General features: G+C 46.5%; 1 protein-coding gene across 7 annotated transcripts in view; it reads right to left on the bottom strand.

The window, feature by feature from the left end:
• Window positions 1–26069, bottom strand: part of OSBPL3 (oxysterol binding protein like 3) — a 155143-nt gene that overhangs the window by 60585 nt on the left and 68489 nt on the right. For all 7 annotated transcript variants that reach the window (XM_040964648.1, XM_040964651.1, XM_040964650.1 and 4 more), the window contains exon 2: window positions 14289–14527. In XM_040964648.1, coding sequence (XP_040820582.1) covers window positions 14289–14384 — 96 coding nt within the window. In that variant the 5' untranslated portion in view covers window positions 14385–14527. The remainder of the gene's footprint in view (window positions 1–14288; window positions 14528–26069) is intronic.

The raw sequence follows: 26069 nt of genomic DNA, 5'->3' as shown, positions 1-26069 counted from the left end.
CTGTTCATTTTGCAACATCACCCATCACTGGACAGAATGTCTCAGAAGGTTGTGCCACCTAAGCTACTCACATACCACACCCACCACGGTCTATACACAGTCTACCTGATGACATCACTATGTCTTCTGGTATGGTTATGTCTAGGCTTCTACCTACTGAAATGTCTCTTTACTTACTTTTATATAAATGCCAAAGACATGCGAAGATGCGTGCGCACACACGCACACACACACACACACACACACACACACACACACACAGAATCCTATGGTTCACATGACAGCCAAGAGAAGAACTAGCCCCAAACCTCCCAGAAAGCTCTCTTGGTCTTTTCCACCCAATAGAAATCATAAAATTTTAGCTCAATTTCTTCCTTCTTCCATGATATTCCCAAATATCTTAACTACAGAGTCATTTATTCCTGTAAATTGTAGTAGCATTGCTGTCCATTGCCAGAGAAATTGGCATTAAACTATGACTTTGTTTTCCCAATACTTCGATGTATTTCTTCCCAAACCATTACAGGGACCATATTTTCAAGTTGCTTAGAACCCCAGAAAAGTATATACAGGAGAATCTGAGGGAATTACCCTGCTTTTTTATTGCGTGAGTTCCAAGCCAAGAAAATCAATTAAGCTCTTAAATCAAGGAAGCAGCACTGGGTCGTTGGCATGCAAGAATATAATTAACCTGTACTCAGAGTTCTGTATAATGTACCATCTAAAAGACAAAAGGAGCATCTGGTGAGCATCTGGTACAGCAATTAGGATGTCCTACATGACAAGTGGATGTGTTGAATCCCCGTTCCACTCCCAATTCCAGCTTCTTACGGAAGCGCACTCTGGGAAGAAGGCAGGTACTGTGCTTGGGTTCCTACTACCTACACAGCAGGCCTGGACTGAGTTCTGGCTGCAGGATTCAGCCTGGCCTAGCCCCAGCTGCTGCAGGCACTTACAGGGGGTAAATCAGTGGATAAAAAATGCCAGCCTTTTTTGTCCCTGTCCCTTTGCTTTTCTTTCTAAAATGTTCGTTTATTTTATCAGAAAGGTGGTTTTGCAGGGAGAAGAAGAGACAAAGATCTCCCATTGGTTGGTTTACTCCACAACAGCTGGAGCTGAGCCAATTCGAAGGCAGGATCCAGGAACTTCTTCTGGTCTCCCACGTGGGTGCAGGGTCCCAAGGCTGTGGGCCATTCACTGCTTTTCCAGGCCATAAGCAGATCGCTGGATGGGAAGTAAAGCAGCTGGGACATGAATCAGTGTCCATTTGGATCCCAAAACTGGCAAGAGGATGATTAGCCAACTGAAATATGCACTGGGTCCTCTCTGCTTTTCAAATAAAGATAAAAATAAAAATATTTAAAAACACAAAACACACACACACACAAACACAAAACAACAGTGCGTTGGGAAATGCTCTTCAGTGGAACCGACCGAACGAATACATAAATACAACAAATATAAACAATAATAATACCAAGTGGTTGGAGAATACTTTCTAACTCCATAGCAGCAGCATCCTTTTCTGCCTGGTTTACCTCTTGCAAAAGTGACCACCATATCCTAATAAACTTGTTGAAAGAAATAATGAAGTCATCATAATGGCCAACATTTATTATGTATCTGCTCCAGGTAGAACATGGCTAATCTGAAATTGCACATCTGAAATACTCTAAAATCCAAAATGTTTTGAGTGCCAACAGTATGCCAAGAGTGGAAAATTCTACACTTGGAATATGTAATAGGGCACAGTCAAAACACAGGAGCCTGGGGCCGGTGTGGTCACAGAGCAAGCTAATTCTCCACCTGTGAGGCTGCCATCCTTAAAGGTGCCAGTTTGTGACTCAGCTATTCCACATCTTCTCTCTTTTTGAAAGATTTATTTTTACTTGAAAGGTAGATTTTATACAGAGAGAGAGAGCTCTTCCATATGCTGTTTGACTTTCCAAATAGCCACAATAGCCAGAGCTGAGCTGATCCAAAGCCAGGAGACAGAAACTTCTTTCCAGGTCTCCCATGTGGATGCAGGGATGTGGATCAAAAGTGAAGCAGTCAGATATGAATCAGGGATGCTGACATGGGACGTGCAAGATTAACACGATATGCCACCGTGCCAGGCCCAAGTTCCACTGGCATATAACATATATTATTAATGTGTGTATATGTATGTATATATACATATATATATATAGTGTTTTATTTATATATGCATACATAGATAGATAACAGAAACAGATATAGATATTAAACTCTCAGAAACCTGAATCAGTTCGTGTCCCAAGCCTTTTGGATGATACTCTACCAATACACGTCAGACAGTATGCTAAACGCTGAGCTTCCGTCATCAGACTCCCTGCAAAAACCTACACAGCTGGATTTGTTAGTATTCTTATTTCATGAATGTGGAAGTTGAAGAAGACAAAATCAGATCACTTCCCAATGTTATGATTCTACTGAGTGCTAAAGCCACTCGACAACAGAAGCTATATATTTTTTTCTTATTTGAAAGACAGAGACAGAGACAGGGTTAAAAGAAGGAAACAGAAAGAGCTCCAGTTGTTGACGCACTCCCTAGACACCCATGATCATCAGAGCTTGGTCAGCCCAGCACTTCAGCCAGGTCTCCTATGTGGGCATAGGGCCCCAACCAGCTGGACCATTTCCTGTTGCTTTCCCAGACTCATTAGCTAGGAGCTGGATGGGAAGCAGAGTGGCAGGGATTCAATCACAGATCCGGCATAGGATCCTGATATTAAGCTCTGGCTTGACCCGCTGTGCCATGGCGCCGGCCCCTGAGGTTTTGCTATAATACGCATTTTTCACAAATTTTGTGTCTATTACTTGCAATTATGAATTTCAAAAATAAGTTTGAACAAAGTAAACTATTTTTTAGTTCCACTTTCCAGAAGCATTTTACCCTTAGATGTACTCAATGATTCTGAGAAGTAAGGGGTTAGAAAAGTGTCTTTCAGGAGATGTTATTGCACAGCAGGTATGATAAGCTACTGCATGCTTCCCCATTTTAACACACTAGAAGACAGATGTTTAGATGTGGTCACTACGAAGAACTAGTAAATGCTCAGAAAGATGACCATGTTTTCCGTGACCAGATGTTATACAACGTGCATATGTAATGAGATGTCACTTAGCACCCTTTAAACAAGTATCATTTATATGTCTGCTGAAATTCGTTACAATAAAACAAAAGAATAGAAATTTTAAGAGTGTTGAAAAGTTCTCACGGAACAAAGCTTTTTTTTTTTTTTAAAGCTTATTTAATTGAAAAGTAGAGTGACAGTGAGCATGTGAGAGAGATCCTTGATCTTCTGGTTCACCCCCACCCCCACCCCCATGGCTGCAACCATCCAGGCTGAGCCAAGCTGAAGTTAGGAGCCAGAAACTCCACTGGGGTCTCCCATGTGGGTAGAGGGGCTTAAGCACTGGGACCATCTTCTGCTGTGTTCTTAGATTTGTTAGCATGGAACTGGATCAGAAGAGGTGCAACCAGGGCACAAATCAGCAAACACAGGATGCCAGCACTGCAAATGGCTCCCTAACCCAGAGCACCACAACACTGACCCCCAAAGAGGAGAACTTTAACCCTGTGTCCTTGATTAGACTGAACTGGCACTAAAGACAGAAGAGGAAATAGGAATGTTAAAAGGCCCCAGGTCTCAGGGCAAACCCTTTGAGCTGAAGACCGCGACAGACACAGTTCACATGGATTTGGGTTGTTGGAGAGACCAAGGCCCTGTAAACTTGGCTCAGCCTGGCTAGAATGTTTAACCAAGGGAGTGCCCAGGCCTGACAGTTATCCCCAAACTGGAAACAGAGAGAACTATCACAGAGTCTGGGGGAAGTGGTTTACTAAGTTTTTTGTTTTTTGGTTTTTTTTTTTTTTTTTTTTGGCTAGGGTTTAACTGAAGGCAGCCTGGCACTGTCATCTGGCACTCATTTCAGTCTGTTTTTCTGAATGTGTCAAAAGTGTCCAAAATAGAAAGCCGCTTTGTGGCTGGAAAGGCGACTCAGCGTTTCTGCCTGCTGGCGGGCTGGCCACGCGTGGCTGCATCCTGCTGAACGCACAAATTGGAAGTCTGTCCCTCTAGCACAGCTGTCTGTGCTGGGCATGTCTCCTGGGTGCCTCTCAAATGCTGGGGTCTCCATTGCTGCCCTGGAAATGCTGCTGGAGACAGAGCATGACTGAAGCTAGCACTCTCCCTACAGAAGGAGGCTCTGTGGCCATCTCTAAGCGGGGGTGAGATGTTCTCATTACTTGGTTAATTACCAGGTCTGTAAAAACATCCCACCAAGGTGATATCCAGTGCCAACTTAAATGCAATGTGTAATCAACTTGTCTTGAATGATTTCAAAGGCTTCTCTGATCTTCTAAAGCTCATAGAACAGTCTAGAGCCCATCACCATCACCTTTCATGGGTGTATTGTACTACAAATACAGGGATGTATTTGTCAGCAGATGTCAGGAGGAAGAACAATGGCTCCAGGGTCAGAATGATTCTGCACTTGTATTTCAACCACTGAGACTGAGAGCTGTTGCCGCGTGTTAAATGTTTATTTGTCAATCAGGTCTGATAGCAGCATTAATTTAAAAAAAATGAGGTGAGGAGCAGTGAAGCATGAGCTCAAATTCAGAACTTCTCAGACTGTAATGTTCATAACACTCAGCTGCCACCGTCGTCAGTCTTGGCTGGGCATGGGAGAAGGCCTGACACTGCACCATGTTCACTGAGGGTCACCATGTTGCAGGGGCCTGGGCTGTGTGGAAGAGTGGGGATTGGATCTGATGGACTGCAGGGTAGGACTAACGAATGGGAGGTGTAAGGCCTCAGGTTGTAGCTCTGCGTAAAGGATGGATGTTGCTGGAGGGCTCTGCAGAAGCTGATGGGGGCCTGGCAGAGGCACCACCACACAGCAGATTCCATGCTGGGGTGGGAGGTCAGAGATCAACCATGAGAATGCCTGTATCTTCCTTCTCCAGGAACTCAAACAGGAGCACCAGCTTCAGTCTAGGAAACCCAGGGGGAGGGGCCATGTGAGCAGGTGCCCGAAGCCTTGTGGAACAGCGCAGTCATCACCTGCCAATGGTCTGTCCTTTCCTTTCCTGTACCCACAAGGGTATGGCTTGGTAACCCTGCCCTGCGGTTGGAGATGCACGCGTCCAGGGAGTCGGGCCTCAGCATGCTTCAGATCTGCTTAGCTAGTGAGCCACATCCCAGAATCACTACAGCCTTTCCGATTGGGATGCTGGGAAAATGCACAGCCAGTCTCAGCAGTGAGCCCTCCAGTTAGCACAGGAGGCCAGGGGCTGGCGGAGTAGTTGCTGGCTGCTGACAGTGACAATGAGAAGGACCACTGAGGGAGTAGTCAGCTCTGCTCGACTACAGCAGAGGTCATGCCCATTGTGGCTTTCCAAAGCAGAGAAAAAGGCACTCCAAATGCACTGGTCATGGATGGATTAAAAAAATCCAAACAACATTAATAGAAACCTCTAACACACATGGAGTGATGGCTCCAACCCTCTTGGCTGCTCACCCAGCATCTCTGGCTGCATGTCCTCACTCTGCCACTTTTTCAGTTTCCTGGGACATATGTAGAAGTGATTAATATCTGCCTACGAAGGTGCTTCAAAAACTTCATGGAAATTAAAAGACAGTTAATTTGGGTACAAAAATAAATCTTAGTTTATCAAACTTTTCGAAGATTCTTCATATTCCCCTCATGCAGGGGTAGAGAATGTCCCACCCATGGACTATACCAAGTCCATAGCAACATGTGGTCTAGCCCAGTCATGTCAGCAATGGGTGGGACTCAGAATTCAATAAATCTACACAAGGTTATTTATTTATTTATTTTTATTTTAGATGAGATTCCCATAAATGATCAGGGTGGGAAGGATTGAAGATCAGGGAAAAGTGGGTGTGATCATTATTTCCAAGTTTCCATTTCTTTTTCCTGTATCTGGGGGGAGGGGTGAGACCAGGGCAGAAGCTACACCCTGCCTCCCAACTGCCCAGCACCCAGGGATGGGGAATAGCCACCCAATATTGACCCAGGGTCCTGATGTGGCGTACGCTCCAATGGTTCTGCCCAGGTGGTTTTGATAGTTTTGAAATGTTGTCAGTTTCACCAATCCAAAAATGAGGGAACACTTTCAATGTCCATTGGCTGACATAATCCACTTTAGAGTCTATATCTGCCCAGATATTTGCTGTCATATTTGGGCTGGGGTAGTTGTCCAATCTGTTCTGTTCTCCTTCTTCTGCTATGGTAATAGATGTCTTCTGAAGGCCCTAAATGGGCTGCCAAAGCCTCTATGTGGATTTGGGCCAGCCATCTACTACTCCATCTATTCCACTGAGGAGGATCAGTTCTTACAGGCGAGCCCAAGGACCTGAGTCTGGTGACCAGGACCTAGTCTGATGACCTGGGCCCCACTGGACCCCCCTGCCCCAGGGACTCAAGGACCCAGCATCCACTGTGTAGGCAGGCTTAAGAACCTGGGCCAGGAGACCCAAGACTCACCAGACTCCCCACCCTAAGGGCTAACATGCCCAGCAGCCACCACGCACGCAGGCCCAAGGATCTGGGACATGTGACCTGGGCCCCATTGGACTCCCTTTCCCCAGGGCTCACAGACCTGGCACCCACAGTGCAGGCAGACTCAGTGACCCAGGCCCCACTAGACTCCCTGTCCCGGGGTTCACAGACCCAGAACCCACTGTGCAGGCAGGCTCAAGGATCTGGGCCAGGCAACCTGGATTCTGCCAGACCTCTGCTGACAAGGTTTACAATCCCTGTTCCACTGCTTTCAGACTGACAATGGCTCACCTCACCTCGATATCAACCATTGGGTGCTTCAGCCTGGTTCAGTCCAACCTGCCTTCAGTTCCAGTTCCTGCTGGTTGGTGCTGCAGCCTATCCTGGCCCAGCCAGACCCCGCCCCAGCCTTGGTGTGGACTGGTTGATTGTGGGCCAACTTGACCCCTCCTGCAACCTATCCTGGCCCTCAGATCTGCCGGTGGATATTATGAAATGGCCCACACCCAGACCTGACCCACATGTATGTTGGCTGGTACCATAGCCCAGCCTGATTTGGGCTGCTCCTTGCCTTGGTTCTTGTGCTCATTTGCACGGACTATTGTCCTAACAAAGGTATTCTCCAAGCTCCCATCAGGCACTTCCCCATGACAGATCTTGCACACACTGGTGAGTTCTTCATCCAGCTTTAATTTATTTACTTTTTGTCCTGGCAGGAAGCGGCCTTCCCAATCGGCCCAAACCCAATCCAGTTCTTACTGTTGGGTGTTGCAGCCCAGCTAAGCCTGGTCCACACAGCCCTCACATGGTTCAGGGGGAGGTGAGACAGCCCAGCCCATTCTACACCTACCCTGGCTACAGTGTGTACTGAAGTCCAGCCCAGCCTGACCCTTCCCAGACCTAGTCCCCACCCATGCCAAGGAAGACTGCAGCCATGTCCGGGATAGCCCACTGCCCCCATTCTTGCTCTTGCGCTCACCAGTGGGAACCCCAACCCAGCCAGGGTGTCCCCTTAACTCCTCAACCAGGCCTGTTTCCAGCCACAGATCTTGTGCATGCCAATGGAGATGACTGTTCCACATGGGTGAGCTCATATATTTCCCCATAGATTCTGCCCCCAGACCTGATTCACTCACATGTCGGTTAGTGTTATGGACCAGCTTCACATTACTCATTCCCTGTTCTGACTCTCACTGGTGGGTTCCATGATCTAGGCCTGCAAGTACAGTGGCCTTGTCTGTGAGAGACTCTTGGAAGTCATTCCTCACCTGGACATGAACCCTCAGGTCCCTGCTTGCCCCCACCTGTGCCACCCCCTGGAACCAAAAGTAAGTCCTAGAGTACGCCGCCAGGCAGCCCAAGGGCCCGGGGCCTGCCCTCCCACAAGAAGTCACATCACCTGGCTATCTGTATCTGTGCCAGTCCAAAAGGCTCCAAGGCCAGGGAGGGCCTTGAGATCAGGTTCAGTTTTATGCTGAACATTTCAGATGGGCCATGAAGGATGCTACAGATAAACTCCAAGGTAGTTTTGTTCATGACCAAATTGTAGAACAATGGAAACCATGGGTGGACTGAGGCTGGACAGTCACCCAGGATCTCAGCTAAATTCCAGGGAAGGAACAATCTCAGGATTGAATTCGTTACTTCCCAGGTTGTGACTGAGCTACTCCCTTAATGGGGTTTTCCTTCCTCAAGGTCCAAAGTGCAGCACCAGCCCACTGGAGATGCAAAGATGAAAACACAAGTAGCCCTTGGGATGTTAATATCCATTAAAAAGAGACACTACAGGCCTGAATATTTGTAAATGCCAAAGGAATGACATAGGGACTGGCATCATAGCATAGTGGGTCAGGCTACTGCTGGCAACCAGGGCATCCCATAGCAGAGCGCCAGTCTCAGTGCTGGCTGCCACACTGCTGGCCCAGCTCCCTGCCAAGGCTCCCGAGAAAGCAGCAGGTGATGGTCTAGGTATGTGAATCCCTGCCATCCACATGAGAGCCCCAGATGGAGTTACTGGTGTTTGGCTTTGTTATGATTCAGCGCTGGCTGTTGTGGCTATTTGGGAAGTGAAACTGATGGACTGAAATGCATGTTCCTCCTCTACCATTAAAATACAGAAATCTTAAAAACAAAAACAAAACAAAACAAAAAGCCTTGCAGCAGGAGCTGAGGAAGACATATCACTCATAGCTCCATCTGTCTGAGCAAGGCCCAGGGGCCACAGCTGGAATTCAGACAGGTGAAAAATAACACAAGAAGACGCCAAGTGCATTCATTTTCTGAGGCTATCCTGATGCATTAGCACAAGCTTGGTGACTCAGAATCACTGAAACTTAATCTTGCAAAGTCCTGGAAGCCAGGAATCTACAGTCTGGGTGCTGGCAGGGCTTGTCCTCTGCAGAAGCCCCAACAGAGACACTGTGAGTGGGCTCTGCCTTTGCTAGGGCTGTGTCAGTGCTCAGGGGCATTCCTTGTCTGGAAGCTATACTGTTGCTGTCTCTGCCTCCTTCTTCCTATCACCTCTTCTCTGTGTATTTCTTATAAGGACAATTGCCAGTGAATTTAGAAGCAACTCGGAGACCATCCAGGATACTCTTCTCATCTAGGGATAATTAAATGAATGACACCTGCCAAGGCTCTGTTCCTGTAAGGTTAACAGTTCAGTTCCAAGGATGAGCTCACAAATATATGTACAGGTGACCACTATGCAGCCCCACCACTGTGCCAGAACATTGCAGAAGTGTTACTCACCATGGGGAGGAGCATACAGCAAGTGCTCTTAGCTGGGATGCAGGCTCATGTGCAGGCATAGGAGCAGCACAGGTGGGCGGAGGGTAGTACATCTTAGATTGATGTCAATAAACTCAAGGAAAGTCTTCTGTTTGCCTCTGTCCTACTTTGTACACTGTCTCTCCTGAGCCATGAGTGTTGGCACATTATCTGGTGCCTGAAGGAAACTCTGCTCTGGGAAGCAGGTGCTGAGCTCAGCTCACCTTTGCCTCTGCAGTTGCTCCAAAACACTGTAGCAGCTGCACATCTGGGAGGTCAAACTCTCAACTCCAGCCCTGGAGTCAGGGCACCGGCTCCTTGCAGTCACCATCCATTGGGAATGAATACATCATTTCCCTATGACATCTTCATTAGGTTGTATCAAAATGAGACTTCCAAAGCTCACCCACGGGTCCCTGCTCCTTACAAAGTGACTGTGAACTGAACCATTCAGTCATGGCCATGGAGAAGGACAGAGAAGCCCTCAACGATCTTTCAACACCAAACCTTCCTTTCCTAGTGCAAAGCGCTGACATCACCAGTGTTGCCTCCTTAGCTGATTCTAAGCTCTTCCAACATCTAAGCACCCCTCTCTTCCTCTCTCCATGCTCATTGGACTCCCTCAGAGTAGAACAATACCGCCAGTTGTTTCACACTTCCTACCTTCAGGTAGCATCAAGCCACTGGCATGACCAAAAGGTTAGCTATAAAGGGAATGAGACACCAAGTCTTCATTTTTCTTTCTTTTTTCTTTCTTTTTTTCCCCCTCAGTTTCACTAGGAAAAACAGCCTCTGGCAAACATGCACTCCTGAATTGCCTCAACCACCTGAGTGCTCTTGACCCTGAATGAGAATCGGGCGGGCTGGCTGATGGAGGCTTGTTTCACATTCATTTGGACACAAAACATCCGCACCGGCTCCTGGAGAAGTCTTCAGCATCAAAGAAACCCAGGGCTCTTCAAACGGATGGTGATCTGGCCCCTAACACCTGTCAGCCATGCAACTCTGAGCAAGTCAGGGGCAAGCCAAGTGTCCACCTCTGCATCATGTTTTCTACCTCGGAGTCAGAGATGGTACTGTGGTATGGAGGTTAAACCGCCACCCACAGTGCTGACATCCTATAGGGGTGCTCTACTTCTGATCCAGCCCCCTGCTAATGCACCTGGGAAAGCAAGGGAGCTTGGGTCCTGTACCTACATGGGAGACCCAGAAGAAGCTCCTGGCTCCTGGCTTTGGCTTGGTACAGTCTTGGCCATTGCAACCATTTGGAGAGTGAACCAGCAGATGGAGAATTTCTCTCCGTCTCTTCCCTTGTGAAACTGCCTATCAGATAAACAAATCTTTAGTGTACACACACACACACCTGTCTGAAAGCATGAAGCAGGGAAGCAGTCACTTGCAGCACTGTGTACAGTGAGCCACACTCATGGAAGCTCATGGTTTAACTGTCAATCACAGGGCACTCATGGTTTAACTGTCAATCACAGGGCACTTCCTACAGCAACTCACTAAGCAAGGGATACATGTTTGTAAGACAGCAAGGCTCAGAGTGTACCTGTCCCAAGTCCAAGAAGCCTGAGACTGCAACATGACAGCCTTATCCCTGAACAAGTGCATACTCATCCATTCACTAATTTTTAAAGATTTATTCATTTGTATTGGAAAGGCAGATCTTATAAAGAGAAGAAGAGACAGAAAGAAAGATCTTCTATCCACTGACTCACTCCCAAATGGCTTCAATGGCTAGAGCTGAGGCGACCCAAAGCCAGGAGTTTCTTCCGGGTCTCCCATTTGAGTACAGGGTTCCAAGGCTTTGGGCCATCCTCTACTTTCATTGGCTAATGTAACCCACACTTACTAGCTGCCGTGTACTGCCTTAAGTACATCCTATCTACTACTGCATTTGCTTTTCATCTGCCTTGCAAGGAAATGCGCTATATTAGTATATACAATAGAGCAGGCTACCTCAAGACAGAAATGCATAGTTCGTGGCTATTTCATATGATTACGTCTGGGATAGGAAGGACTACTTCAAGTTCAGCTCATGAAACAAGGACGCATGTTGAATCAGTTCAAGAAACTTGAACAAAGTCAGTGCGTGTGGATCACAATGTACTCAATGTCTCCTGGCAACACAGGTTGATCATTTAAATCTTTTCAGTCAAGATGGTGTTGCAGGCTTATGCATTTTGTTCTCCTTCCCCACCACCACTTCCACTCCAGACCTAGCAGAAATATACAAAGTCATGAACCAAGGTTCTTTTGTATATGATAAAGAGTAAGATTAAGTATCTCTAAAAAAAGATTACAGCATGCACATGTGTATACATACACATACACACACAGGAATACCACTTGGCCTTAAAAAAGAAGGAAGCCCTACCATTTGTGAGAACATGAATGGACCAATAGGATATTATGTTAAGTGACATTGGCCAAGCCCACAGACTAACACTACATGATACCGCTTCCATGTGGGATCTGCAAAGGTTGCATGCACAAAAACAGGGAGCAGAGGTAGGTGTACAGGCTGAAGGGTCAGGGAAATGGTGAGATGTTAGCCCAAGACTACAAAGTTCCAGTCGGGCAGGATGAGCAAGTCCTGGAGAGCAAATACACAAGCAGAGGCCGTAGTCAGTAAGACTGCAGAACCCAGTTGGACCTCTGTGGCCAACAGTTCCATAACCCTGGCAATGACCAACCACAGAGTGAAAACATTTAGGGGGAAAAATCATATCTGTGAAGTCCATGGATAGATTTTTCTTGTTATTATTCTCTAAACACTGATGCAATATAACATCTATGTGCATGGTGTTTATGTGGTCTATGGTATTGCAAATCATCTAGACAGGATGTGAAGCCTACCAAAGGATGGGCACATGTGAGGTACAAATACTACACCCTATTTTACAAGGAACTTGAATACTGTGGATTAGGATACCTCAGAATCAATCTCCTTTAACACCAATGGACAAATGCCCCTGAAATTTGTGATGAGAACAGAACTTACCTGGTCTCATAACACACTCAAGATGATAACCAGTTAAGGTGACAGACACAGTAATTAACTTGACTATGGTGATCATTTCACAAAGTATCATATATAAAACTATCAAGACATCCTCAAGATAAATACTTTGACAAAAGAGCAGGAAAGCAAATGGACTAAAAAAAATGGGTCCTGGAAATGAAGCATAAGCTTTACCGACTATACTCAGGCTAAAACAGAAAGAAACATTTTCAATTTTCCATCTTCTGTGTTGTTGGAAAAACATACATCTACATTTATAAGGCAACATTAGAAGTATAAAGATGGAGATTCTAAACACAAAAATGGATGTCTGACTGCTCATGGGGGTTCCTTTAAGGACAAGTGCACACCTTTCCCTGGCTCACAGATAATGGGTTGTTGTAGCTAATTGATAAACAACCCAAGATACGGGGCACACTTCAAAAGCATGCTAATTTATCATGTCCCAAGACCATAAATCTGTTTATGATAGAAACACACACAAAAAATATAATAAGCTCTATGAAAACCAGATGAATCAATCTCAACTGACACATGGAAAAGGCTTGGGTGGTATGTATGTTGAGAAAGTTCTGAATGGTTGCAGTTTCTCTGGCAGTGCCAGTATCTGCTGCTTAAATAAAGCAAGTATTGTTCCTGCACCAGAGGAGGATGGAGTGACAAATGCTGTCAGGTGCAGAGAGACAGGTAGGAGAAATCTTCTACTCTGCCCTAATCCCAACCAGAATGCCAGCTTACGGAGATAAAGAGAAGACAAAGTCAGCAAGCCCTGTTACTGCCATGACAATGTAACTTCAAGGAATCACAACGCACTGGTCACTGGTCAACGACCTATTCAGTCTTAAGATCAAGAAGGAAGTGATGATTGTGTTGACAAACCTTGCCAACCCCTCAAGGAGGGACTCTGGAGGGACCCCAATTGTCAGACTTGCCTAGGATCATAGATCCATGGGTGTCAGGCTCCCTGTCCCACACAAGTCTCAACGCAAAGCCATGCTGCTCTGTCACAAATGTGTGCATGTGCCTAAATGGGGAGGGTGATTAACTGTTGCTTCCAAATCTGGAACCACGAACTCTGGGCCAACTCTCAGGCCAGAGCTACCCACAGTGCTCGGGCAATGCCAGCAGGGACTGCCAAGGCTCCCAGATCTCTTGGCCTATAAGCTCAGCTTTGGGACAGCCCACTCTGTCCACCTAACTGCAGGACAAAGAATGCTGAGGTCTAATATGCATATTCTGCCACTGATAGAAAACCAACAGATTGTGCCAACAGAAATTTGTCAGAAAGGACACCAAGAAAGAACATACAATTAACTTACAGTTATGGAGGAATTGATTATTCTGTCCTTGTTTCATGATTTTCCTTCCCAGCTTAATTCCTTTTGATCCTTTTTATTTCTGTTGATTCGGTTTCCTCACCCTTAGAGTACAACGGGTGAGACTCAGAATCCCTAACAGGGCAATCATGATCACAAACTGTCATAAAAGGTTTGGTGAAGGCAGGACATGGGGGTGTGTGCATGATAATTACTTACAAAATGGTTGCCCTTCTATTTTGGTTAGAAAGCACAGAGTGTATCTGGAGCCTCACAGATTTAGCTTTGGTCTCTTGTTCTGCTGCTGACCAGCTGTGTGCCCTTGGATAAGCAACCTGGTCCATCTGCATCAATTTCCTTGGGGGTGAAATGGGGCTATTCCTATCTACAGTGAAAAGTAAAGATCAAATAAAATAACACAAAGAGCCAAGGATAGCATTTCCCACCCATGAGGTATAAAAGCTTTATTAAAATTATCCAAACTGACTCGCTTCACCTACTTCATCCGTGGCTGGAAATTCTTAACCTGGAAAGAAGATTCTGCAGTGGACACAGACATTTGAATTTTTCAGTTTCTTAATTGGGTGTATTGAGATGTGCACGAGTTAACACATTACCTGTCGGCTTCCCTGCTTGGACGAGCAGCTGCTGGTGCTTCTGGAAGGGGAGACCAACTTTTGGGACACACCAAGGTTCTTCTCGTCGCTCATCATGAGCAACCAGTCACTTGGCCTTGATGTCCTCAAGATGCCATGAGAAGATGCAGAGCCAAGGGTACAGAGGTCCCACGCAGGCAGGTGTTTCAACTCTCATCCATCATGGTTGCAACACGTGTTGAACAACTCATGGAAAAGCCCTATGATCAAAAGGAAAGGAATCAGAGAAAAGGTCAAAAGTAGGCAGCCAGCAGCTATAATTAAGATACAGGTTAGAGAGCCATGGTGCACAACTAGCTATAGCCCAGGTTGTAAGGGAAGAGATGTGTGACACCTTTGTCTAGTTGGGAACTCAGTGTCCGTAGTTTCTTATGTTGCTTTGACCAACTTATAAGCATTACTATGGAAATTTGAGCCCAGATACATACAAATCAGTGCTATAAAAAAAAAAAACTCATACCACTTTGCATGACTACAACAGCTAAGACTTTCATAAATGTAGGGGGAAAAAAGCTAGTATTGGAAAAGGCATGGAGAAATTAGAACTTCCCGACGCTGGGAACAGGAATGACAAATGGGGCAGCTATTATGGAACAATTTGGCAACCTCCCCAAAATGCAAACACAGAATTATCATATGATCCGGCAATCCTGTGCTTAGGTGGGCTATCTAGCCAAAAGAAAAACAAAACAAAACAAAACAAAACAAAAAAACAGATGCACAAACAAAAACTTGCAAATATTCAGCAGGGCTAATCATATAGTCAAAGGTAAAACAATCCAAATGTACATCACCCGATGAATGGACAGTCTAAATACGATACAGCCAAAGGAGAATTATGCAGAAAGTAAAATGAATAAAGTACTGATACATATCATAACATGGGTAGGTCATGAAAACAGTATGCTAAGTGAGAGGCCAGACAGAGGGCCACACACTGTATGTTGTGACTTAGAGGAAACACCTGCAGTGATCTGTAGAGACAGAAGGCCAGTTAGTGGCTGCCAAGGGCTGGGAGAAGGGGGAGAATGGTTTGTGACCGTCTACAGGTTCCTTTTGGGGTGATGAAAATGTTCTGAAAGTAATCAAGGGTGATGATATACTAAATATCACCGAATTGCACTTAAAAATGACTTAGAAGGTAAATTTAGCATTATGTGTGTGTTTCACCACAATTTAAAATTTTTCCTTTCTGATTTTTGGGATGTACAGTTAGAGTTGTGCTCTCCTCCAAAGAAACTTGGAAAGATCTTCCAAAAACCCAATAACATAACATGACCAAAACTGTCGGGAAAGCAGAATTTCCCAAATCATTTATTAGCACATGAATAATTAAAACAAGAATCCTTCACTGCATGCCTATTACTTAAGCCAAGCACCGTACTAAGAGTTCCCCTGAGTGTCCCATTTAATTCACTGTTCTGTTTTATGAAGACGATAACTGAGAACTTAAGAAACCTGCCCGATCATAGTCCTGCACAGGGTCCCATCAGGGCAGGACTCCAACCCCTTAAACACCACACGCCCCTAGTGGCTGGTTCTGGTAAAAAACAGCGATTATCAGAGACACTGTCTCAGAGACCCAGGAGAGGAGCTGGGATAGAAGTCAGTAGGGAAACACCACAAGCCAGCTTTGAAGAGGTATCACCGAGTCCTTTCTGAAGCACAACACCAATCCACAAGGCAGCAAAGGACCTGGGCAAGCAGGTGACCTGGGCAGAGACAAGAGCACCCCTTACCAGGAGTTAACTGGGCTGGCCTCTGTCCTGAAGGAGGCTTCCCAGCTCTCCAAGAGGAGAAACGCAGCCCGGGTCACTGACCTGACTCACAGCCCAGAGTCAGACGTGGGTCCTCTGCTTCCCTCTGGCTTCAGAAGGCCAGGATTGTATTTAGCACACTAAGTCCAAACAAACGCTACAACTTTCCCATGCACGTTTACAACTACAATAAAAATCATCTCTAATTCACCCAGTTAGTGGCATTCACAAACTGACTGACAAAGAAGGATGCTATTTAACTGCCCAGGAAGCAGCCAAAGAGACATGGTCTATCAAGCTTTTGGTTAATTATCAAACAGATAAAATTTCCTAGGCCTTCACAAATACTCATCCTAAATAAATGTGAAGGCCAGAAACTACAATCAAAGCAATGAAGAGAAATGTCCAAATCTCCACAAGTAAAACTGAGGCGTCTGCAGCAACACAACTGAAGTCTCATATGACTCTTGTACAACCACCGCCTTCCAATCTCTGGATAAGACTAAAGAGCCTGTCAAGGAAAGTTAGCTCTACTTATAGAAGCATGATCCTGTACACCTAAGCCGGAAGTCAACATGTCACCCAGTTCAAAACTGTCAAGAGAAGCTATAAAGATGTATTAATAGTTTGCTTAAAACATTACTGGCTGTTGTTGTTCACAAAGGGACAAAAAAAAAAAGAAAAGTAAAGAAAAAGCCCAATGAAAACCCCAAGTGATGAAACGGGCTGGGGGATGCAGCCATCACTATGGCAATTGATCCACAATGGGTTAGGAATGGCAACAAAGGTGTGTGTGTGTGCGTATGCGCATGCATGTACGTGTGTACACGTGTTTGATTTGTTTGTTCCTACACTGAGATTCTAAGAAGGAACAGTACGGACAAGGAGGCCTGTGAGAAATGTGAAGGAGGGAGAGAAACTTGGGCAACGCAACATGAGTCCCAGGAGTTCTGCACCTGTGCCAAACGAGAAGCACTGTAACACCGCCCTGGAGGCAAGTGACTGCAAGGTGCTCCTGGTGACCTAACTCTACCCAATTCCACCTTGGAGGGAACCACCACAAGGACCAGGGCTGTCCATAAGCTAGACCTGGTGTCCACTCGCTGCATGGCATCTGTCAGCGTGGCCACCCTCTGCAGCCCCAACCCTGGGTCACTGGCCCCTTCAGAGAACCCCCTCCTACAAGCATCCCTGGGGGCAGGGCCTGGGAAAAATACATGTCTCTCCTCCCCAAGACCTTTTCTACCCAATCTCTGTAGAAATGCAGTGACACAGGGGCTAGCACAGTGGTTCAACAGGCTAATCCTCTGCCTGCAAGTGCCAGTATCCCACACAGGAGGCAGTTTGAATCCCGCTGCTCTACTAACAATCCAGCTCCCTGCTTATGGCCTGGGGAAGCAGCAAAGGATGACCCAAGTTCTTGGGCCCACTGCACCCATGTGGAAGACCTAGAAGAAACTCCCGGTTCCTGGCTTCCAATTGGTTATGCTCCAGCTGCTTCATCTCTCCTTCTCTCTGTAAATCTGCTATTCAAATAAAAACAAACCTTAAGGAAAGAAAAAAAAATGTCGTGACAGTCACCCAGGGTGGCTCACAGGTCCAAAGAAGTCCAATGGCAGGACAAAAGGACATGCTTCAAACAGGGCCAGACCGAGAACAGAGATGGCAGCAACGTATGGGGAAGGTAGGCCAGGGACTAGGGTTGTCACCTGATCAGAGGCAGTCACGTGGCTGCCCTTGGGGACTCTGCAGGGCCTGGCCTGATCACCAGAAGGAAGGCCTTGCCTGGACTCCCACAGGTGGCCTTGATGAAAGTGCTAACAGATAGTGTCCCTGTGCTACAGCAGGGAATCAGTGCCCACTGAGCCTAGACGGGACCAGAGAGCTGTGCCACAGACCCAGGGCATCTGGGATATTGAGATCGGGGCACACTGCAAGCCCCTGGGGGATCCAGCCCACTTACTGACCCAGTACAAGTGGGCTGACGGACTTGGGAACATATCCAGTCACTGCCCGGCTGAAACACTGTGAATAGCGTGAAGGTTGGTGGCTGACTTCACCAGGCTGGTTTCCCTGAGATTTCACACATGCAGCGAAATGCACACAGCTAGGAGCACATGCAGGATTTTACATCTGCAGATACAGAGATGCATCCCACCCACACCAAACCCTCCCCTCTGCCCTACACCTAGACCAGCCTCCCCAACAGAGCCTTGGTCCCCTGGAGCTGGTTCTCCTGTGGGGAGCTGTCCTCAGTCCATCTCTGCTGTGAGTCCCTGTCAACAAGCAGGAAGTTTTGTGGCTTTTGAGCACTCGAATGACAATGGTGGGGTGTGCGGCAGAATTCGGGTTGGAACTCACTGTTAGGTCAACCACCACCAGGTTGAAGCGGGCTCTGCCGTTCCTCAAAGTCATGCAGGCCAGCAAATCCAACAGGCATGAAGGGGCCAGATGCCCTTGTTTGTGCCTCCTAGCCGGGTCCTCTCTGCATCACTGTCCCACCTTGGAGAAGCTGACAAGCCAAGACCAAGTGAAAATACTGTTTCCATTTCAAGTCATATGGGTACAAGACGAACAAACTCATGTTGCCTGAGGACTTCCATCAAGGAAAAGACAATGGGTTTCAAGCAAGAACAGCGAACATATGACCAAGATGGATGGTAAGATTTATTTTAGAAAGGAAGACATATTTTGAGCAAACAATGTAAAGGAGATATGGACACCCAGTATGTACCCCAGGAAGAGGTATGAGCGGTGCCTCCCTGCTACACATTTGGTGCACGCTGATAAATGCAGAAACCTCTCTGATGTTCAGCATTGGGGTTTTTGTTTTTCTATATAAAATGAGAAATAAAATGGGCCAGCATTCTGAGACCAGTCTATGGACCAGCTGCTCCACTTCTGATCCAGCTCCTTGCCAATACACCCAGGAAAGCAGCAGAGGATGGTTCAAGGGCATGCGCCCCAGCCACTGCAGGCATCTGGGGAGTGAACCAATGAACAAAAGACTTATCTCTCTGACTCTCCCTTTCTCTCTCTGGAACTCTTTCACAATAAGTAAATGTGTGTGTGTGTGTGTGTGTGTGTGTGTGTGTGTGTGTGTGTGTGTGTGTGTGTATGTGTGTGTGTTTTAATGGAGAATGATAAAATCTACTCACGAAATTGTGAGGCTTACATGAGAGAAGCTGAGAATGGAACAACTGGCTTAAAAAAAAACAGACACCCAACAGATATTAGCTCCCATCTTTCCCTCTCCTGGATTCCTGAAGGCACTAACAGCAGCACAAAACACGGACAATACCCTTCTTCCAAGCACAGCCAGGAAAGGATTTAAAATTCAACCACACTCCCATCATTCAGCATATGAATATTTCCCCAATCCCTGAGTGTGAACCAATCATTTTAAATCATTAAAGCAGCACGCTTACTTTGGAAGAAAACACAAATGAAGAAGGAGAAAAGAAACATAATTCATCACCCTTGGCTGTCCAAAAATGGCAACTAAACATTAACATAGGAGATTGGAAGCAGGGACAGCTAACACAGCTGCTGATTAATCTACTGGTCTGAGGGGCTACACTCTTAGCATGGGCCTCTGGCAGGCTTAAGAAACAGGTTTTGCTTCCATACTTGGAAATAACTTTCTGGGAGAACAGATGGCTTATCATTCAGTTTATCTGCACTGTTCCAGCAACAGATAAATGATGAACTATGCCCCGAAATGACACGAAGTATATTGGGATACCCATTTCTGGACTTTGGTAAAAGGCAATTACTTAAATTCTAGAAATACGCTTTTTTTTGGGGGGGGGGTTGTTTGTTTTAAAGACTCATTTTACTTTTATTGGAAAGGCAGATTTACAGAGAGAAGGAAATACAAAGAGAAAGCTCTTCCGTCTGCTGGTTTGCTCCCCAAATTGCTGCAAGAGCCAAAGCTGAGCTGATTCGAAGCCAGGAGTCAGGAGCTTCTGGATTTCCCATGTGGGTGCAGGGTCCCAAGGTTTTGGGCCATCATCCACTGCTTTCCCAGTCTACACACAGGGAGCTGGATGGGAAGTAGAACAGCCAGGACACAAACTAGTGCCTATATGGGATCCTGGTGCATACAAGGCGAGGATTTAGCTGCTGAGCCATTGCACCAGGCCAAGAAATACACATTTTAAAAATGCTGCCCTCTCAAATACACTGATTTTAAAAATGTGATATAAGGGCTGGCAATGCAGCATAATGCCTATGATGCCGGCATCCCATTGTATCAGAATCTGTGTTGTTCCATTTCCATTCCAGCTCCCTATTAATGGCCTGAAAAATCAGGGAAGATGGCCTGAGTGCTTGGGTCCCTGTACCCATGTGGCAAACCCAGATTTAACTCCTGGCTTCAGCCTTGCCTTGCCTGGCTATTGTAGTCCCCTGGGGGAATGAACCAGTGGATAAAGGATTTCTCTCTCTCTCTCCCTCCCTAGCTCTCTTTTTCTCTTTTTGGTTATTTAGCGCTAAGCACTACTGACTAGAGACTGCAGTGAGCAGAAGCCACTGGAAGCAGATTTCAGCCACAACAGCCTCAGTCACGGGGAAACAACGCCATATCTGTCTCTGTGTGAAGCCTCGGCTGAGAGGCCTTGACGATCTGGACCCCTGGTCTGACCCAGAGGACTCACATTTGTGCTCCTGGCACACGGATGCGGAGGCTCCGAGTGGGAAGAAGTTGCCACGCCTATACCTCTAAGGGCACACAACTTCCCGAAGCAGCACTTGTCCTTGTAATGACCCTCTCATGGGACAATCTAGGTGACTTCTCAGAGCCCAGCCCAACAACAGAAACACAGACACTGACTTGCAGCTACATGATGGCACTAGGCTAGACAGGGAGTGGGCCCTTGGGTCACTTATTCGCCATCGCCAGCACAGAGAACATAAAATGCAAAAGTCCCAATCATTCCACAATGGCACAAACAAAGAGCCCATTCAAGCCCAACTTCTAGCCCACAGCAAGAATTCCTTCCGTAATATTATGAAGTCCTAGTCACTTGAGCCCTTCCCACAACAGGGACAGGGCAATCCATTTCACAGTTCATTTAATGCAAAAAAAAAAAAAAAAAAAAGTCTATTCTAGACAGTTTCTTATTACTTAGAGGTAACATTACTTATTGTCTTACTGTCACTTCCTTGCAACTGGTCCTCAATTTGCCCTCTGTAAATGTACAGGACATGATTAGCCACTTTTTCACCACAACCCAGCTATCCCCCTAAACCCTCAAGGGCTGGAAGCCTTTATGATCACAGGTGTCCCACTCCGGTTACCTGTATTTGTGCTTCCCACACAATGGAACCCAGGTTTAAAGACAAGCCCCTGGTCTGACTGGGATGGAGCAGCAGAGCATTGCTTCCCTGGCCAGGAAACTGGGCACCTGCTGACACTGCTGAGGATGCCTGAGCCCTGGGGACCTTTGTGTCTCCAGCCAGCATTCAGCATCCTTACGCTCACCAGGCCTGTTAGGTCAAGGGAACTGCTGAGAACTTGGGCCTGCTTCTCCTGGGTAAGACTCCCTCCCTTCTAACAGAAACCCAAGACTTGCCTGTTCCTTCTTACTAATATTGCTAAACTTTCGCCTGGTGGCAATTGTCTGGCCGCAGCTGTTCTTAGCTGACCTCCTTTGGATTGTGGGGTCCCTAATACTGCATGGGCCTGCGATTCTGCCCTCACCCAAGTCCATCCTATTTGGAGATTTTCCCATTGGTCAGCATTCTGGGCATACTTGGAGAAGAAGGCTAAGGGCGCTAAAGTCTTTTTCATGGCCTGATGTTCATGCATTCATCTATCACCGTTTCTAGACCCACACTGGCCGATCCACCACAATCTCCCACAGTCCTAATTGCTCAAAGTGTCTAGATCTATCTTCAGCGTCTTCCAGATTCCTGTTTATAATGCAGATCCTACTCCACTTTAGATGAAAAGTGCCTGAATCTCTGACACTCTCCAAGGATGACATCTGTGCATACCACAGTGTAAGACCTCCTAATGTGGCCAGTGGTTCTCAACTCCGACCCTGACCCTGTCCTTCTAAAAGATAAAACAAATTCTCATACTCCGCAACAGACCCACAGAACTGGAAAGTGATGGTGGAGCCGAGTCAGCTGGTTTTTAATTTTTAAAATACGCATGTGTGAAACACAGAGATCTTCCCATCCACTGGTTCACCTTCTTACAATAATCTCCTGGAGTCAATCAACCATCTCAGCTATACGTTGGCAGCAAAATACTGGGCAAACCGAGACTCTACGATGGACTATGTCAATTAGTGGATTCTTCAAAGACCTCATCGTGCTTGGAGTGGCAAGATTGGCAGCAATTCATAACTGGTGGACCATCAAAACCACTTGAGCAAGAACCTTGGAGCATACCCTACATGCGGGACCTGGGGAGGGTGGGAAACTGGGTGGGCCTTCTCCCTTAATATCCACCTTTAATTATGAAGGAAACAATATGGAAATAATAGTCTTACCCACTTTCCTATAGCCCTTGAACCTTTTTACCCTAATTAACTATGTAAAGATTGTCAAAAATATAAAAAAAAGAACAATACTGCAAAGACAAAAAGTGCTTATGACCAAAAAATCAATAATATAATATAATATAATATAATATAATATAAAATTTTAAAATCTCCTGGAATCTTGTCATTGTTAGGTTTCTGAAACTCATTCTCCATCCCTTCCTGGCAGCCCACCACAGCTCCCAGGTAAGCTTCCGTGGATTCTCCAGTAGTTCGGTCCCCTGTGCAGCAGCAGGACCCACCTCAGAGCACAGCTGAGCCACATTTCCCACCCCTGTGCTGCTGTGGACTTCAACCCCTATTCTCCAGGCTCCCTCACTTCTTGCCACTCAGTGACATTCCGTCAGGAGTGAGACAGACAACACTTACTGCTGGCAATCTGTGAAGAGGTCTCCAAATCCAGAAGCTTCGCTCTGATTTGGGTATCTGGCTCCAAATGCATGTTTGCAAAGCTCTTTTGCAGCTCTGAATGGCTTTGTGCAAGCTTTAGCTCACTAATGGTATTAGTTCTGGAGATAGGATTCTAGCACATCTGAGTGACACCCTCAAATTTCCCCTCGGTTATGAGCCTCATGGCCTAGTTCCTCTGTATGTGTGTGTGTGTGTTCCCATATGTAGATTTTCATTTTGCTCAGAATACCTAGCATGAAGCTTTAGTGTACAACACTGTTAACTAGAGTCACAGCATTGCACAGGTCTCAACAACCAACTCATCTTGCAAAGCTGAAACCCTGTTTCCATCAAACAATAACTCCCCACTTCCTCCCCTCAGACAGTGGCCACCACCATCCCACACTCTACTTTTATGAGCTACATGTGGGTAGAGTCACACAGTATTTGTCCCTGTTTGGACAGGCTTGTGTCACTCAATATAACATCCTCAGGGTCACACCTGGTGCTACTATTGCAGGATTTCCTCATTTGCAGGCTGGACAGCATGCCTTTGTAGACAGTTACCATGCACTGAGGCAACTGTCCGTCCACCGACAACCATGCATGAAGGCTGTTTCCACAGCGCAGCTACTATGGGCTGTATCCTCTGCACTGAAAGTGTGCCTCCTGGTTCCTCAGTTTTTCCCTCAGGTACACAAGCATACACACGGCTTCCTCCACGCTTTCGCTCCTGGCCCTCTCACCTCCACCCATGATGACAGGGAGGCAGCTGGCCTCCAATGGACTGCGTGAAGCCAGAGGAGGGCTACTAGATCAACAGGCTGCTGGCAATTCCAAGGGCAAGTTCATCATTCTCTTGTGCCAGCTGCTGCTGATGTCACTGACTCTAAGACACACCTCCCCAATTTGACCAAGCTTCCAACTCCAGACCCAAGCCCGCCCCCCAAAACCATACATTTCAGCTTTCTCTGGCACTCCACTCTTTATCCTCCAAAGTATTTCTATTTCTTTGTGCACTCTGCAGCCCCATGACCATGGACTTGCCATGGACTCTACTCCCCACTCACTCCTCTTCAACCTATCTTGTGCTCCCCAGTACAATTCATCCTTAGACCCTCTCTCCTGCTAGAGGTTTCCAAGACTTACAGAATTAAGAAAAAAAAATGGCAAGGCCTCACATGTAAAACCCTCGACAATAGCATTATCCTCCCAGCCAACCAGTGTTCCACTTTTATTTCATCAATTACCATACGTTAGTGAACTTCACAAAGTTTTATAGAGATAGACTGAAACAATGCACGTGAAGCCCTCAGAGCAGTCCTTAGCAAACATCCTTCAACGGTATTTTAGCCTAGACAACTCCAACTTCAACTCCAAAACCTCACACACATATACATACTACCTTCTAGAGCCTTCCACCAGGACACCACTCTGCCTTCCTCCCAGCAGGTCCTGCCTCACCAAGCACCTTCCCTTCCCACTTGATCTCCACCACCTATGGAAGTTTCCTCTGGAGAATGAAGCACCGCCTTTTCCCCCAAACCCTTCCTCACCTCCACCCCCTCCCCCACATAGCTTTGCTTCTTGGTTGTATCATCTGAAAAAATGAGTCATGCTGACTCACTCTCCTCAACCTGACCACTAGCTGCTGGGTCTATGCCTCCTTCATTCCTTGTCATGCCTTGCAGACTAACAGCTCAGGCTGCAGTGCTAGAAGTCCTGGTAGGAGCTTATGTGTCTGTCTCAGTGGGGGTCTTTTACGATTGTCTAAGTCTCTCAGAAGATTTCAGGTGGCCCTCTCTTTGAGGGTCTCCTTGCCATCAGAAATCCTTGGTCACCTGAAGTCCTCTGACTCAGCAGAAGTGCTTCCAGATGACACAGCTACACCTGAAGTACCCTAACTTGGGGCATCTGTCTTCAGTCACCTTGCATCCCTGCCCAATGCTTTGTCGGGTCAGAAAGAAACCAACAGAGAGCATACCCTGCCTCACTCCCCAGTCTTCTTAAAAATGTAAATGGTCCACCACACAAGTTCAGACTCTATCAGAAGCTTCTAGAATGACACCCTCAGGGGGTGACAACCTGCTTGAGCCTCCCTTTCTCAGTTGTATGCTGGAGTCAGAGTCTAAGAAGTAAGTGCCCCACTCTCAGCCTCTAACCCCCCACAACATGAACTCTATGGCCTTTTTCTCCCACCCTTTCCCCATAATCCTTCATGCATAGATTCATCATTAAGAGTCTAGACTGCTTCTTCAAAGGCAAACACCGCCTTCTAGAATAAAATTCTAGTCTCAAGAACCAACCTAACCTTCTTCAGAAGCAATCAAATGAACTTATCTATGCTCCACTTTCTTTAATTCTTTATTTATTTGAAAGTCTGAGTAACAGAGAGAGGAAGAGAGGAGAGAGGAGAGTGAAGCACAGGGGAGAGAGAAGGATCTTCCATCCACTGGTTCATTTCCCCAAATGACTGTAGCAGCCAGGGCTGGGCTAGGCTAGGCCAAAGTCAAGACCCAAGAGTTCCATGCGGGTCGACCACATGAGTGGTAGGGGCCCAAGTGCTTGTGCCATCTTCCACTGCCTTCCCCACGTGTGTCAGCCAGAAGCTGTACCCAAAATGGAGAAGCCAGGACTCCCAAGTGACAACTCAATATGGGATGTGGCATTGCAAGTGGTAACTTAATCCACTGCACCACAATGATGGTCCCAGGTTTTAGTGTTTTGAGTTTACTTATTAGTCATCATAGGTTGTGTAACGACAAATGGCTACAGGTGTTATAACCAACCTGCCCCTAGGTACTCTTACAAAATGAATTACTGCAGATGACTCCTTTGTTACTGGTCACCTTATCTTGACTGTATCTATGATATGCTCTCCATCCAATCAACTTTTTATGTCTTTTCCTTCCAATCAACCCTAGCCCGGCATAGAAGCACTATCTGTGCTACTATGACTCGTATATGTTCCATATCCTCTCCCAGCAACAGCCAACCTTTCCTCCAAATAACCCTTCCTGGCCACCCCCACCCACTGCAAG

The sequence above is a fragment of the Ochotona curzoniae genome, unplaced genomic scaffold (assembly GCF_017591425.1).
Source record: "Ochotona curzoniae isolate NIBS_2020 unplaced genomic scaffold, NIBS_Ocur_1.0 scaffold_3835, whole genome shotgun sequence".
In the NCBI taxonomy this organism is placed as follows: domain Eukaryota; kingdom Metazoa; phylum Chordata; class Mammalia; order Lagomorpha; family Ochotonidae; genus Ochotona; species Ochotona curzoniae.
Note: the sequence above shows the minus strand (reverse complement) of the source record. Positions and strands in the feature narration are given on the sequence as shown.